Source organism: Episyrphus balteatus, chromosome 2 (genome assembly GCF_945859705.1).
Source record: "Episyrphus balteatus chromosome 2, idEpiBalt1.1, whole genome shotgun sequence".
NCBI lineage: Eukaryota > Metazoa > Arthropoda > Insecta > Diptera > Syrphidae > Episyrphus > Episyrphus balteatus.
In genome coordinates, this window is record NC_079135.1 from 87090225 (window position 1) to 87107217 (window position 16993).

A 16993-nucleotide genomic window follows, 5' to 3' on the forward strand; every position below is an offset into this window, starting at 1 on the left:
ATCAGTATTTACCTCGAACTTTAGCCTACAACGATTTAGCAATACTCTACAAACTTGGTAATTTACAGTTTTATTGTTTAAAAGAGGCTAAAAAAAAGTGGGGGTTGAAAAACAAATATTAAGCTTTAAGTACTTTATAATTCAAAATAATAAATCTTTTATTTATGTATAAAAAAATTTTTGTTGGTAAATAATTTTCTCTTCACCAAAATATCTCAACTAACTTATAACAAACAATAAGTATACATATCTATACACAAGGACCATGTGTAATCCCCATCGGCGAATCACTTTTCATGATTTTTCCACTTATACGAACCGTAGTATTTAAAATTACTTTGTTCACATTTCTTATCAGCTTCCTTGGGTCCACGAGATCCATAAACATACGGAATTGGTTTGATGTGTTCTTTTTCGATGCGATGAAGAATCGGTGTGAATATTCTCCATGCCTCGTAAAGTTCATCTGACCGAACGAAATGCATTAATGAACCACAGAACACATCCAATATAAGTCTTTCGTAAGCGTCTGGCAGATATGAATCCTTGTAACGATGTTCATATGTCAAGTCCATTTCGGTTTCTTCAATATCGAAAGTGATGCCAGGTGATTTGGTCATCATTTTGAAGTACAGTGCTTCACCAGGTTGCACACGTATAACTAATTCGTTGCGTTTTGAATTACCTTCGAATATGTCACCAGACACATCCTGATATTGAATACGAACTTCCGCTTTTCGTTCATTGAGCGCTTTCCCGCACCGCAGGATAAAAGGTACTCCCTCCCAGCGTTCGTTCTTGATCTCCAACGCAGCAAGAGCATATGTTGGAGTTGTGGAATCATTGGAAACAGTTGCGTCATCGAGGTAGCCAAGTTTTGCCTCGCCTACACCCTCTGGATTACCGACATATTGACCCAATACCATGTCATCCAGAGTCAAGGCACGAATATTTTTTAGAACTTTAACTTTTTCATCACGAATATCATCTGGATGACATGAAACTGGTTTTTCCATAGCAACAAGTGTTAAGATTTGTAGCAGATGATTTTGCATAACATCACGAATAATGCCAAATTCATCAAAATATCCACCACGTCCTTGGGTTCCAAATGGCTCTTTGAATGTGATCAACACTGAAGCTATATTCTCTCGATTCCAAGTTGAACTTAGAATTTTGTTGGCAAAGCGAATTGTCATGAGATTCTGAACCATTTCCTTTCCCAAATAATGATCAATACGATAGATTTGGTCTTCCTCAAAAAGTGATGCCAAATGATCTGATAATATTTTTGAGCTTTCGGCATCTCGGCCGAATGGTTTTTCAATGATGACACGGTTCCAGCCACTAAAAGAGAAAAGGAGAATGATTTTTTCTTAATTATCTGCAGAAAAATTATTGATAAAAAGTTACAAAAAAATACAATAAACATTAAACATTCCCTTATTCATAGTCACATTTAAAATGCAGGTGTAACCTATATACTGAAGTCTTTATTAGAAAAGGTTTTTTTTCATAGAAAAAGGGCTAGGAAATGGGTTTAAACTGCCTGCAAATAAAACGAACTATACATTTTGACAAAATCACAATTTTGTAAGGAACCTTGACTATGGTCCAGTAAATCTACCAGTAATACTCATTCTTATGTTGCAAATCATTAAAATTGCTCAAACGTTTCTCGCTCTCCCATAATTTAATTTAAAAAAAAAAAAAAAAAAAAAAAAAAAAAAAAAAAAAAAATTTTTAAATATTAAAAATTTAAAATAATTGAAAATTTAAAAAAATTAAAATTTTAAAATTAAAAAATTAATATTTAATACTTTATATAATTTTATTTATTATACTGAAATGTCATTTCCGGCAGACGGCAGCATTGTCATGTCCGTATTTCCAATAGAAAAAAAAAAAAAAAAAAATTGTAATTTATCTAATGAATAAAGGAAGAATCTAATCTAATCTAATCTACTCATTCTGGGAACGCTTCCATGATTAGAAATGCCAAACACATAAATCCTATGGTTTTGCTAGAGAGGAACTATCGTCATAAATAACTGGCAATGGAGAAGTCATTTTGGCAACAGTCATTCCGGGAACGTTATACTTTAAAATAATTCCAATAAAACAACTTGTAAAATTAAAATTAAAACAACTACATTTACGCGACAAAAAGTAACCATTTTTCTTGAAATTAAGCTTATCTTTAAATGTCTAATAGCAGAAACCGTTAATTTTGATGCTTAAAATTGATTAAAATTTTAAGACAATCACTTTAGACTGTGACGCTAGATAGGGAAAGACATAGAGCAATAGGCAATACGTACAGAAGGAATTGGTGTGTCCTTTCCTTTACGATATTTGTTTTCTAAATTAAGTTAAAATTTTGTCTAAAATGAATTTTCTTAGATAAAAAAGATGAAACTCTTTTAAAACGTTTCTAATAGAACTACAAAATAACTGGAAAATATATAGTACAAATACTTAAATGACCCTCTTAAGCAAGAATATGAACTTAGTGAAAATTATCTAAATTTAATTTACCTACTTTCTAGACATACAGATGTCCTTGATGTTGACTGTTACATTTGCAAACACAGATGGTGGCAGAGCTAGATAAAATATTCGATTGGCTTTCGATTTACTTTCCATATCTTCCATTGTTTTGGTTAAAAATTCATAACCAGTTCTTCCATCATAGCTTCCTGCAACATATTCATTTAACGACCAAAATTCTTCATATCTTTGTGCTTCGTGTTTTTGTACCTAAAAAATATAAATTTAGAAAATCAATTCAATATTTACTTGTATTTTTCATTAATTTACTTACATTCATATAAGGTTCACATTTTTCACGTAGGTCCTTAACTGTTAGACGAGATCGGGAATAGCCGCAAAATTTGGTAGAATTTGGCAGTAAGTTGTCTCTAAAAAGCCACCATAGAGTTGGATAGATTTTTTTCTTTGCTAAATCACCCTAAGAATAACGAATAGTATTTGTTAAATATTTTTCAAGCCATGGTGTATGGATAGATAATAAACTTACTGAAGCACCAAATATAATAAATGTGTGTGGAATATCACCATCAAAATGCGTTCCTTCACAAACCATTTCAACGGATTTTAAGGATTTAATAATGCGAGAAAGAGTTCCGTCTTCGCTGGTTGTGTTACCTGAAATTTTAAAACATAATAAACCTTAACTTAAGTGTAAATTTCTACATTAAACATTAAAGATGTACAAAAATTAAACGAGTTTGTACAGAGTATAGTTACTGATTTACTGAGTTTGAGTGATAGAGATTATTGGTAGATGGAAGCGGGATTCACTTATACAATACAGTTGGTAACTACATTTCGTTTTTTTTTTTTTTTCTACAAAAGCAGCCATCACAACCATTTTAGTGTTCATAAAACACTTTGCACATTGAATGTATGATGTATATTTTATGTAAGAGTAGTGGATTGTAAAGATCCACAAAAATGTTAAGTACATGTTATTTACATCTCTACAAAAAGATGGGTCACTATGGCGTATGCGTAACTTTTTTTTTAAGGAACAACACAGCTAATATAAAAATTCTATCTTTTATGTAATGTACGTCAAACATAATGTAATCATATTAAATTAATACTTCTAAACTTTTTTGTAATTCACTTCTGTGTTAATGTCCTATAATAGGGCGCGGATTGATTGCGAAATTCTAAAGAAAATCTAATTTTAGAAATGAAAGTTATGAAACCATAGGTCTTCCCGTTTGCATCCTGGCATGATTGGGTAGTACGGTGCATTGTGCATATCATCGAGCTTAAAGATGATATTGACCAAATAAGAGGTAAAAACGCCGTCTTCTTTCGAAGGTGAACGTGATTTTATGGTTAAAGTCTTGTTTATTGTGTGTTTTTCAACGAGTTATATTACCTTTAAGCTCGCAAAGGCTTTACTTTACCGTGCCGTATCCTTTTAATTTTTGTAATTATTAGCCGAAAAACACCTATGATTCTATTTTAATAATCTAGAAGACTTAAAATATAAAGGATAGAATTTTGTTGAATATGTCCTAAATCTGAAATAGTAAATACCTTGTAATTTTTCTGATAAGTTTGAAAATATGTTTTTTAAGTGGGAAAAATTAATAGAATTGAATATATGTACGCCCGTAAGCATAAAACTCAAAATTTTGTTTTATACAAAAATATAGGTATTAAACATTGTAAGATTTTTTCTATGCTTTGGCATAGAAAATGTCTTTGTGAAAAAAATAAATAGAACTAAAAAACAAAAGATTAAGCACCAAGTACATCGTCTTTTTATTAGGAACAGTTTTAATATTTAATTCTACCGCAACTCTTATCTATACAAAATTTGGCCAAAATCTGGATAACTTTAATTTATAAATGGATTAAACTAGAAACATTAATTTTATAAGTGAGTTCCATGTTCATTTATAAGTAGTGAACATCAATTAAGGATATTTTTTTACGATGTTAAGATCAATAGTCGAAGCCACAAAAAAATATGTTATAACTCAAAAACATTTTCCTAAAAATATTTCAGACATGATCCTTGAATAAGGAAATAAAGTGATATTTGATTGATAAGTCCTTTTTTCTTAAAACATTATTCAAACTGATAAATTTCTAGAACGCTTCAATTTCGGAGAACTGTCATCGAGTAATATTTATAATTTTTAACTATTTTGTGATCTCCCAATTTTTGAACTGAAAATTTATGACTATACCACAGATTTGGGCATTAACCTTTTACCACAAAACAAAGTTGAATGATTTCGGCATGTGTATTATATCTATAAATACCCAATAAATATTTTAGGCTTGTTTATACACAAAACAAAAGTTAACAAACTCACTAATTTCTTTTTTTTTTATGAAGTAATTCTGATTTTTATTTGATGAATTAATAATGGAACAGCTTATCAAAATCACGAGTCAATTTCAGCTATCACACATTATAGTGAGGCTCAACAGGTTTGTTTTTTTACTTTTTAAGTACCTAAAGATTTCCTTTAAATGTATCGGATGTATGTACCACTTTTTCAAGTAATGCTTTTCAAAAATGAAATGCCATAAATTATTTGGAAAGGTTTTAATTCGATATTTGCTAAGCCTTTTATAAAGATAAAACACACACACTTCTTCTAATAAGGCGTATTAGAATAAAGCAGTTTTCTAATGGTATATCTTTCAGTTGAAATTAAATCCTTGATAAAATATATAAATAGAGAATATTATTAAAGTCTGCAACAAAGTTCACGAACTGACTGTTAAAAATATGTAAACCAAGAAAAAAATTCAAAATGACGTTGAATATCCTTTAAATTATCATGATGCGTACGAAATAAAAATAACTTTAGGATCATTGTAAGCGATCTTAAAATTGCGAAGTCATACAAATAAAACTACCCGTGAGCGACAGGTAAAAACAACTTAAGGCTCGAACGATCGCGGAACTTCTCAAATGAATGATGGAATGTTTTTAACAAAGTAATTTCAGTTCGATATGACATGATAGTATGAATAAATTGTGCAATTCATTATTATTATTGGAGAGAACCAATTACTACCTATATTATTGAAAGTTAAACAATTTAATAAGAATATATTGCAGTATCAATATGACAAATGGTATACCGCAATTTAGCACGTGACGTAAAATGCATGGTAATTTATCTCACCGCAATTTTCCTTCCGGTATATATTTTTTTGACATATTGTGATACTGATACAAATACCTTAAACCTCAGGATCTTGTCAGCATTAAGTATCATTATAAATTAAATAAAAATATTCCAATACTCATTTAGATATGAAGTGTGAAAAATACTTCACTTTTTGTGTACCTACTCGTTTTTGTGATTTATAAGGGCTTCTCATAGAATTTACAAAACTATTGGGCTATGATCGTTTTGTATTGAATTAAATTTTACTGATTTAAAAGGAACAGTAAAACATTTTAAAGCATTTTTTAGTGCACAACACTTCAAAAATAATATTGATGCCACCATGATGACATATTTGACTAAAATCAATGGATACTTTACAATTTTTTTTACGAATCCAAAACTTGAACGCAAATTTAAATGACACTATCTACTTAATGCGCACTGTAAATGCATTGATTGACGCGATCGGGTGATCGTAAGTGCTTTTAAACAGTGTGTTATGCATACGAGTTTGTATCTATGAATGTGTACGCTAAAATACTGCAGAGTAATTTAGAAGCCCTTAGGCAGTAGGCTTACAATAATTATTGTTTTTCTGCGTTGTTACATAAAATGAATGTCAATGTCACAAGTGTTGTGAAAGTAAGTACATACTTTTTAAAAGAATATATAAGCTTTGGCCTACACATATTAATTTATTTAAATTCAGTGTTGTTATGAATTTGAGCGCGTGATTAATTAGTAATAATTATTGTTAGTAATAGTTTATTTTTGATGAACACCTTAGGTTTTTATCATAAAATATAATTTATAACATATTGCGGGAATATAAGAAATTTTACCATATTAGTAATAATAGGTCAAAGATTTGTCGTACCTATACAAAAATAAACAAAGTAAAAATGTGTAATATTTTTTAATAGGTTGTTTATTAAAATTTAAAATTAACATCAAAATCTGTGTGAACAAAATAAGGAAACTATCATGAAATGTAATATGGTCAAGGTCATTGTTCATAGTAATTCGCTGGTTATAGGCAGTTTGAGTTTGCATGAAATTGACAAGAGCGCCCTCTAGAGGAAAAAGTCATATGAAAATGAAACGAACGTCAACATAAAATTGTGACCTAAGCTTACAATATATTGGCCTTTCGAATAAATTGTACTCGACTATAAAACAATAAGTCATAAATTGAATAAAACGAAGAACTTTTAAAACGTCCATTAGAATATCCATACATCCTTTGGACAAGTAAAGTTATTAAAACTTAAGTGGTCAATATTGGATACTAAACACATTCTATTTTCTATTTGATAATGTGCACTGCTTAAACTTAAGTGTTTATGCGAAACTGTCCGCAATATTCTTAGGTATCCGATAAAAAATTGAAGGACAGCTTGCAAAAACTTTTTCATTTTGTATGACTTGTAGCAGAAATAAAAAATTATCTTTTTTTCACTATACAGGGTGTTTCTAAGTATCAAAACAAATTCTGTGCAAATTTACTGGGTTCCGTTATTACTACCTCATAAGATTTCAACCAAGCTGATTTGACCATATTTCGAGAACATCAAATTAAAAACTTCTGAAGTCGTAATTTCAGTAAACTTGAGAATTAGCAAATACTCGTTTTTGTTCTTAAGAAAATCACAGGAAAATCACAACTTTGTTTTGAATAATTTTTACAAAAACAAATTATTAAAAAATGTATTCTTTATTGTTGCATTCTGTGGCGCAAAATAGTCAGTGCGATGAACTATGACGCCAGAGTTCTGAGTTTCTATCTAAGCCTCGACTACCTAACAACTTTTTTTTTTCAGTATCATTGTAATAAAAAAAAGTGCTCTGTTAAGACGTAAGGATTCGGTGCAAAATTCTTGGTCCCTTCCATTCCTGCAAATCAGAGATCAGAAATAAATCTCAACCTTTTGAAAGGTTCCTTAATAACTCTTATTAGTCGCCATTTTCAATAAAGGTCATAAAATAACCTTTATTTTTAAAAAAGAAAAATTTCGGTCAAGGTCTGAGAGAAACCTTTATTTTTTATTTTTTTATGTTTCGGTCAACCAGTGAGATTTATCACTGAGAGAAAAAAATAAATCTCATCTGCAAATGTATCAATTCCTAGAGACATGGGAGTGGTGCCATATGAAAGCTTATATTCTCAGCTACCCGATAGTGGTATAATCGGGTTTTGGATTTTTTTTTTCAAAATTCCGAGAAAATCGCGTTTGAAAGTTGGGGTCAAATTTTTTTTCGAAAAATCCCCGAATCTTTGAACGCTCCTGGAAGCTAAACCGCGATGCCAAATGATAGCTTGTGTCATGGGGTACGCTTTGCACATTCTCAGATTTTTAAAAAATCTTCCATGTCATCATGCCTATTTTTTCAGAATCGGGCTTAACTTTTTTTTTACCTTTAAGTTCTTCTGGTTTGAGAACGCGTGCTCCTACAGGGACGGGAGTTGTACCCAAATGTAGGTTAGAGTTGCAATATAGGTAAAGACATTCTTGACATATTTGACATTTTCCTTTGAATTGACCATTTTTGATTTATTTTCAGCGAAAACGGTTAAAGATTGACCTTTTTCATTTATTTTTTTTGTAAAAATCTCAACCATTGAGAGATATTTAAAAAAATAAATCTCAACCTTTAACCTTTATTTTTGATTTTTAAAAATCAATCTCAAACCTTAACCGAAACAATTTAAACTAATGTGGTAACTCTCAGAGAGAAACCGATTGAAAATTAAGGTTGACTGTTATTTCTGGTCACTGCTGCAAATTAATTACACGCACACAAGATTGGTGGAGAGTTGTTTTGTTAATCACTAGTCATGTACTGTTGTGTTGCAAATTATGTATTATATATATTATTAAAGTCGTATTTATAAGATTTTTGTCTACTTATACACTGCATAACTTTTTTCAAATATGATTTTTTTAAGAAAAGTAATAATCAGATTATTCGCGATTGAGACAATCTACTCTTGTGTATAAGTTTGACAGCTATAAGAAGGTTTTTTGATCACATTTTCCAAATTTAAACAGTTGTATAAAGTTATACAACGTTTATAAATACGGGGGTCAGTCTTTATTGTGCCCAGATCCGTTTTTATGAACATTGTTTGTCCACTTCACTTTAAAATTTGTATGTATTTTTTCTTCATCAAGTAATAAATTTAAAAAATAAACGGAAATCAGACTTTATGATAGCAAAATGATTGAAGAGGCGCTACAAAAAAATAATCATAATAAAACAAATTGCTACTTATTTAAATAGAATATTAGTTAAGTATGACTTACAATTTAAGATAAGAAATAAAAGAATAAATTGTGTAGAACTACAAATACAAATACAAATTTCAATTTTAAATATTTATCGGTTTATGGTATTTAGATTTCTTAAATTTATTTTTTGCCCATAATTAAATTTTTATGACGTAGACATAGCCCAAAAATAGCTTTCACTTTTCAATTTTGAAAATGGTACACTGGGGCGTATGTGGAATATATTTTTTTTTAATCAATTTATAATTTATTTTCTATGGAAAATATTACTTCCAACGTTTGTTTCCTTTAAAGTAAAATCTCTTTCTAGCATTGAATACAAGCAATGATTATGTTTTTGAATTTTCATTAAAAACAAAACTAAGAGGTCTTTTTACCTATTTAAATAGGTAAAAATCGTTTAAAGGCTTCAAACTTTAGTAAAATTATGTTCACAGACCTCAATAGATTCTTAAACCTTCTTTTCATTATAAGATGTGAAATAAAATTTGTAAGAAAAATAAATCCGGTCAATATGAGTTTCTCAATATTGCCTTCGATCTACATAATTCATTGATTTTTGATAGATTTATATTGAAAATCAAATGAATGAGATAAGTTTTAAATTTTCGAAAAATTTAACATTTTGACAGTCCAACATTGAATTTGGATATAAAAGAACGTACGACATTGAATATTCACTGCACTTCATAAAAATTTGCTTGTCATTTCATTGATTTTTTGTTTCATGGGATATAATTCCAAGGTTCTCCCTTGGATAGCAGAACAATTACTTTAAAGAGAAAAAAATTAATATAGAGTAGAATGATAGAGTTCAGGTTAAGTAAAACAAGGACAAAAAGGTTTTTATTTGATCATAAACTCATGATAGATGCTTCCGGAAATAGTCTTTTACTGTTGTCATATTATAATATTGAACCAAATCAAAATAATTTAAAATTAAATAGTAAAATTCATTTCCATTGAACACCAAAATAATAAATTTATCTCAATGAGTTAGTACTGGAGAAAGAACTGAATTAAAATTAACAGCTAAATGTGATTTCCGGAATTTTTTTTAAGTTAAGTTAAGCAACCAAATTAGCGTCTTTCTACTTAAAAAAAATCAAAGAAAATGTATCAAAAGAGCACTCAATTTATATACCTACTTGCTCTTAAAAAACAGAATCTTAATTTCTCACAACTGAAAACCACATGGTCTTAGATAATATCAACAAAGAAAATGTGTTTATGTTTTAAAAAAAACTCTTCCTCGACAACCAACAAAAATTAGAAAAAAGATTTACTCTCACTAGTTTTATTTTTATTTAATTTTTATATTATTTAGGCCAGCGCTTTATTTCTAAATATTTTTTTATATTTTTAAATAATGACACCTTTTAGTTCATCAATTTAAAAAAAACACCGACCTTATTCAAAGCGAAATCCTTTTGTAATTTATTTGTTAACTTAAATTTTGATTCATACTTAATTATTTTCCTTTTATGATGATGGAACTCAGAACGCGCACTAGAAGTTTACACACTACACGTGTTTCGCCGACTAAACAATATCCAATTTTTTGTTTTGTACCCAACTGCCACCACCACGAACCATAATTTTTTTTTGTTAATTTCCCTTAATGACGTCATTATTCACATTAACTTAAAAAAAATTCGAATGCCGCTTTTACGCCGCTAGTGATCTTCCACTTTATTACTTGGGATATGCGTACTTTAAGGGTCAATTATGGAATCGTTAAAATAAAATTCATGACAGAATCGCACGTTCTTACTCGAAATGATTTTCCGATTTTAGCAAACACGAGGAAATAATCATATTGAAATCGTAAAAGGCGTTTTTGAGAAACTTAGTTTTTGGTTGGATGCAGATCGAGCTAAATTTTCACTCCCATAAACAATTCTTCTCTAATGCCGACTTTTCACGAATCGATTTTAGCCGCAAGGCAAAAGTCGAGTACGAGTTTTCTATGGGGATTGTCAATTAAGTCACCTACAGCGTATATTCATATGAGTCAATTTACCCCGAAAAGCTTCGCCGCACGGCAAAAATCAACTCATGAAAAGTCGGCATAATAGATATTTGTGTAGATCATTTACAGCAGTTTACTGCAAAACTCAACTCATAATATGGCTAATACAGTACTCATTCTTGCATTGAAAATCACAGCTTAAAATGTAACATGTTCAATGTTGATTTAATGCTTAAAACATATGTACATTATCTTAAAATCCATTATAAAGAAGGTATAACAACGTAAAAAAGTTTAAAAAATTTTGCCAGATTTCAGCTTAAGTTGCAGTTTATCACATAGTGAGATAGGAGATAGCCTGATGGCAAAGCACTCGCCTAGTATCCCAAGAGTTGTTGGATCTATTCCAACTGAAGATTCTGATAAAATGTGTAATCGTAAAAATTTTTAAAATAGTTGATTTTTTTCTTTTTCTAGAAATTGTAGCTTTGCAAACCAAATGTTATGCTAAAATTATTCATAAGTATGTAGCTCGAATCAGTCATTTTGTATTATTAGTACAGCGAACTGGAAGTGCGCATTCTAAACTACCTTAAAATTGAAATAAAAAATAACCGATGGGAGCTACAATATTAATATTTGGTCAAAAAATGTTGTTCTACAAAGCTACAAAAGAAAAAAATTTTAAATTCAATTTTTGTGAAAACTTTGACCGTTATTATGAGGTTATGTCTGCAATGATGCCTTCTAAAGATATGGGAGCGTAAATGACGTGGGTTCGAGTACCACTTTTGGCAAAAACTTTTTTTTTATATATTTTTTTTTATAAATATTTGGAGTTTTATTATTTTTTTGGCTAATCACTTCGTTTAAGTTTTAAAATCTAATTTTTTTCCATATTATGTAATTCTAATTTGAGGAATTATTTTTTTCTTAAATCAATGGTCTGCAATGAAGGTTGGTGCTGGTGCTTTGAACTCTTTTTGTGAAATTTTATTTTGTTAATATATGCCCTGATGCATGTTTTCGTGATTCCAAACAGTTTGATTATTTTTAAAATGAGATAACTTATATTTTCTTTACTTTTTGAACCCGTTAACAATTTGTTCGAAAGCTTCAAACCAAACGAATGACATTCCGTTCAGTTGAACAGATTTCGTTCACGAGCAGTATTGCCCCTGGCTTTTTTAAAAAAGTAACAAAATTTTTCAAAAAGCGTAACAAATGAGAAAAAAGCGTAACAAAATAAAAAAAAGTCATAAATCGAATCTTATCTTATTTGAAAGCTTATTTATAACGAAGTCTAGCAGGCTGCTGCAGCGAAAAGTGTTGAAATGAAATAAAGTAGTAGAATTTTCGTTTTTGAAAAAGCAGAACGAAATTTTTAGTTTCAGCCTATTACGAAGCTGAAACTAAATTTTATCAACGAAATCAAAATTTCAATATGCTTTCGGTTTTTCAGTACACAGCTGTAGAAAACGATACCGGATTATGTGGAGAGTTTTCCTGGCCCTTTTTTCTATTATAAAAAGCTAAGTTGACGGTTTTTTTTTTTTATTTTTAATTTCTTTTTGTTAAAAAACGTATTTTCTGATATTTTTTCTTGATTTTAATTTAATTTTTTTTTTTTTACTTTTGACAGAATTCTCGATGATATCTTTTCGTTATCATTTTAGCTGTCGACTTTGAGGTCTAACAAAATTTAATTTAAATTTATTATTTTTATTTTTTCTGTATTTATTATCTCATCAAAATTTGAATTGATGAAGTTTAAAAAAACGTTCTACTGGAGGCGGAGGGGAACTATTTACAAGGTTTAATACCTTTCTGATAAATAGCCATGTATTTTAAAAGGTTTTGTCTTCTTATGTATTGTTAAAATATATTATAAATCCTCAAGAGCTTTTAGAATTCTATATATTCATTTTAAGATTGATAACTGTTACTTTCGAAATTAGGTGCATATTTTATTATAATATTTTTTATTGGAGAATAATTTAAAAACGGAAAGGTAGATTTATGAGAATAATTTCTTGGCTAGAGCAACGAGCCTAAAATTAAAAATCTTATAATATTAACACATTAAATTTTCCCTTCATTAACTCCCATCAATTAAAACGTTTTTACCATAAACAGATCATTGTTGCCTGCAAAAAAGTCAAAGTTATTGCATAAATTGTCGAAGAAAAAAGTGCAATCTATTTTAACGAAAAAAAAAATAAAATTTGATTGAAAAAAAGTGTAACAAAACGGAATAAAAAGTAACATGGTACAAAATTATTAAATATTTCAAAAAAGTAACGCTTTTGTTACACTTTGGCAACATTGTATCACGAGTTACTCGTTAATGTATGGCGACGAGTTGACCCCAGTATTTTAGCGTTTCATCTGAGTCTTGGTTACTTCAAATTTCTGTAAAATAAAAACTTTTTGGAGTTTGAAAGCTAACGCTTAAGTTTTTATATTAAAACCTTGAATATCTTAAAAATTTTGATTTCAAAAATCAATAGCACAAATTACTGACAAAAACCAATATGAAAAAAAGTTATTTTTTCTTGCTCGTAGGAGCTACAAAATTGATTTTTGCGCAATAAATTAGCTACAATTTCTGAGATTGATTTTGTTTTTATTCCCCCACAAATTGTCCGTCAAAGTAAGGGACGTTTTTTTAACGTGTTTAATTGATTCAGATCCAAATCCGTATGGATTATAAAACTTGTCAGAAAGGTATTTCCGTTTATTAAACCAGCAACATGATAAGACCCAGTCGTGATCTTTATGTTTTAAAATGTCTGTTCTTTCTTTTTTCATGAACAATTTTACGTACACACAAACGTTAATTACGTTTGTATTCATCGCCTGATCGTGCAATGCCCCAAGGTATAGGTTAGACAGTAAGTATATTCCATATTAGAATGTGTCTAGTGAAAGAGGTTGCTACTTTGACATTGGCCGTGTAGCCGTGTAGATCATTATTTATCATGTTTTTTTTTTCAAATTTAATTTAAAAGTGTTAAATTCGTAAAAGTTTTGTTAATTAATTGATTGGCAAAGTGAAAAGCAAAAACATTCTATGACTATGACTATGCAAAATATTATCATAAAGTCAACAACACAGGTGGTTGTGGGCAATGCGAGTATATTGTGAAATGTTTCGAGTAGAGAGATCTTCATAATGATCAATCAAAGTATAGCTATACAAATTACGATCGACAAAATGTATAAATATGTATCTTTCGAGAACGAATTAAGTACTTTTTTATCATTTTTTTAGATAAAGAGAACCTTTAATTTTGTTTACATTTTTTTGTGTACTCACCATTCTTATTTTTTGTTGAGTTCATTGTTGAAGTTGCGATAAATTTATTTTTAAATTAATAAAACAATGACGATGTTTCGTATCAAAATATTAAATGAACACTTTTTTTTAGACCGGATAACTGGTTTCTTTCAAACGTTTCTGACGTACATATATTAAATATATTTGTCAGTAAAGTAGTGATCTCTGAGAAGTTTGTGATGATTGAATAGCTTTTATAGGTTGGGTATTTCACAGATCCTTTAAACTAAGACAGAATAAGCTCAAATCGAACATATGCCGCACATAACACCCGAAATGATACTAAAATCCGTGTCGATTCACGTGAATGATTAAACCTCGAATGTTACCAACTATACCATGCCATACCGCCTCTGCTGTGATCGTCGCAACAGCTGAGCAAGAGTATAATATTATTTTTATTCTTTTTTTTTCTCAATTTTTGTTGTCCAGTTTTTTTTTTTTTCATTGGTATTATGTTGTTGCTTTTTTGATAATGAAAATGAATCATTTAAACAAGAGAGAATAATAAGCATGAAGCAGAAGCATATTTTTTTATTTACATCATGTTTCTTGCAGCAATAAAACGATTTAGAGATTTGTGGTTTTTTTTTTCGTCATAATAATAAATGTAAAGCTTCAAAGAGTCGCAACTATAGATGTGGAAAGATAAGTACAATTATGTCGTAATATTGGTTGAGTGTATAAAGCTGTTTATAGCGATTAGAAGAGCTTTTTGATCATTGATGAATGTTGTTCTATTTATTTAACTCTAGGGTATTTCCATTGTAACGGGTGTGACACATTTACTTCATTTTTGTTGTTCCCGGTTTGTGTAAATTTTACTAAATAACTTAGGTATTATTTATTAGGTAAACTCTTAATATTAAACGTAACGGGTGCGACGTTAGAAAATCGCTTCTTGTCTACTTTTGTGACTTTTAGAACCCATAGGTACTTTAGATTTTTGAATGAAAAGTCGTTGAAATGAAAGAAGATTTTATTACGATTCATGCTTACTTGAATCGTAATCTAATACAGTCAAATAAGGAGAAAAAAAGGGTAAATCTCGGAATGAATGTTAGTAGAAATTTTTTTTGCTCAATATCTTCCTTTTGCCATTCTATAACATATCTCAAAAGTCTAGAAAAATCTCATGTCCGCTTGTCGCGATTTCAAGGTCAAATCGCGAAATGGAGATTTTCAAAATTAGCAAAAATAGGCTATGGTATTATATACATATATGATACATGATTTCAAGGTATTTTTTAATGCTGATTCCAAAAAATCTAAAATCAAGACAATCTGACGTCTCTGGAAAAAGTTATACCTGTTTTTCATCTGTCAACTCATATTATTATAACAGTTGCAAATTTACTGCCGAAAACCCCTAAAAGTTATGGTAGACGAACCAAATTTTGCATGAAGATTTTAGAATCCATCATTATTAAAAATCAAAACAATCCATTACAAAAAATATATATACCTATGAAATAATGGTATTTTTTGATGAAGGGGCAAATTTTAGGATATGCACTAAAGAAGATTCTTGTTCATCTTAGGAATAAGTGCTAATAGGCTAATTTTTTCATTTTAATCTTTGTTTGGATATTCTTTAAGTACCCTCAAAAATCTAAAAAAAATCTCATGTCCGCAGGTCCTAATTTTCTTGGTTTGAAGATAAGTTGCAGATTTTAAAAAATTAATAAGAAAAGTTTAAATTTTTATATGTATACCAACATAAGCGACATGATTTAAAGGTATTTTTTAACAATTATTCCAACAAAACTCACAAACAAGTCAACCTGACCATCCCTGAAAAGTAATGCACCTTATTCATGTTGATCTGACACAAATATCTGAAGTGTAGTTTTTCAATTTTTTAAAATCTGCACCTTATCTTCAAACCAAGAAGATTAGGACTTGCGGACATGAGATTTTTTTTAGATTTTTGAGGGTACTTAAAGAATATCCAAACAAAGATTAAAATGAAAAAATTAGCCTATTAGCACTTATTCCTAAGATGAACAAGAATCTTCTTTAGTGCATATCCTAAAATTTGCCCCTTCATCAAAAAATACCATTATTTCGTAGGTATATATATTTTTTGTAATGGATTGTTTTGATTTTTAATAATGATGGATTCTAAAATCTTCATGCAAAATTTGGTTCATCTACCATAACTTTTAGGGGTTTTCGGCAGTAAGTTTGCAACTGTTATAATAATTTGAGTTGACAGATGAAAAACAGGTATAACTTTTTCCAGAGACGTCAGATTGTCTTGATTTTAGATTTTTTGGAATCAGCATTAAAAAATACCTTGAAATCATGTATCATATATGTATATAATACCATAGCCTATTTTTGCTAATTTTGAAAATCTCCATTTCGCGATTTGACCTTGAAATCGCGACAAGCGGACATGAGATTTTTCTAGACTTTTGAGATATGTTATAGAATGGCAAAAGGAAGATATTGAGCAAAAAAAATTTCTACTAACATTCATTCCGAGGTTAAACCCTTATTTGACTGGATTAATCGTTTATTTATGTATTTGAATATTATTTTAAGCAATTCAAAAATGTAACGGGTGTGAAATTTTAAGAAAAAAGTATTTATACAATATATATTTAAAATAAAGCTTACTTTGAAAACTTTAAAAGTGTTAATTTTTTCCATCGTTTACTCCACTTTTGTTAAATTTTTAGATTGAGAAAATTAAATGAAATAAATT

At 29.3% G+C, this 16993-nt stretch overlaps 1 protein-coding gene across 4 annotated transcripts; it reads right to left on the reverse strand.

Annotated features, from left to right (window-relative positions):
- Positions 1–118: 118 nt before the first annotated feature.
- LOC129911273 (glucose-6-phosphate 1-dehydrogenase) lies at positions 119–14617 on the reverse strand. Of its 4 annotated transcripts, none has more exons than XM_055989002.1 (5): positions 14260–14617; positions 3041–3168; positions 2825–2971; positions 2543–2760; positions 119–1347 (listed from the first exon to the last, which is right to left on the reverse strand). In XM_055989002.1, the coding sequence occupies exons 1-5, from the start codon at positions 14282–14284 to the stop codon at positions 288–290; spliced, it is 1578 nt and encodes a 525-aa protein (XP_055844977.1). In that variant the 5' UTR covers positions 14285–14617; the 3' UTR covers positions 119–287. The 4 variants fall into 4 exon arrangements, with proteins under 4 accessions (XP_055844977.1, XP_055844980.1, XP_055844979.1 ...); XM_055989005.1 differs by lacking the exon at positions 14260–14617 and adding an exon at positions 10436–10550; XM_055989004.1 differs by lacking the exon at positions 14260–14617 and adding an exon at positions 10378–10511.
- Between the last annotated feature and the right edge of the window lie 2376 nt (positions 14618–16993).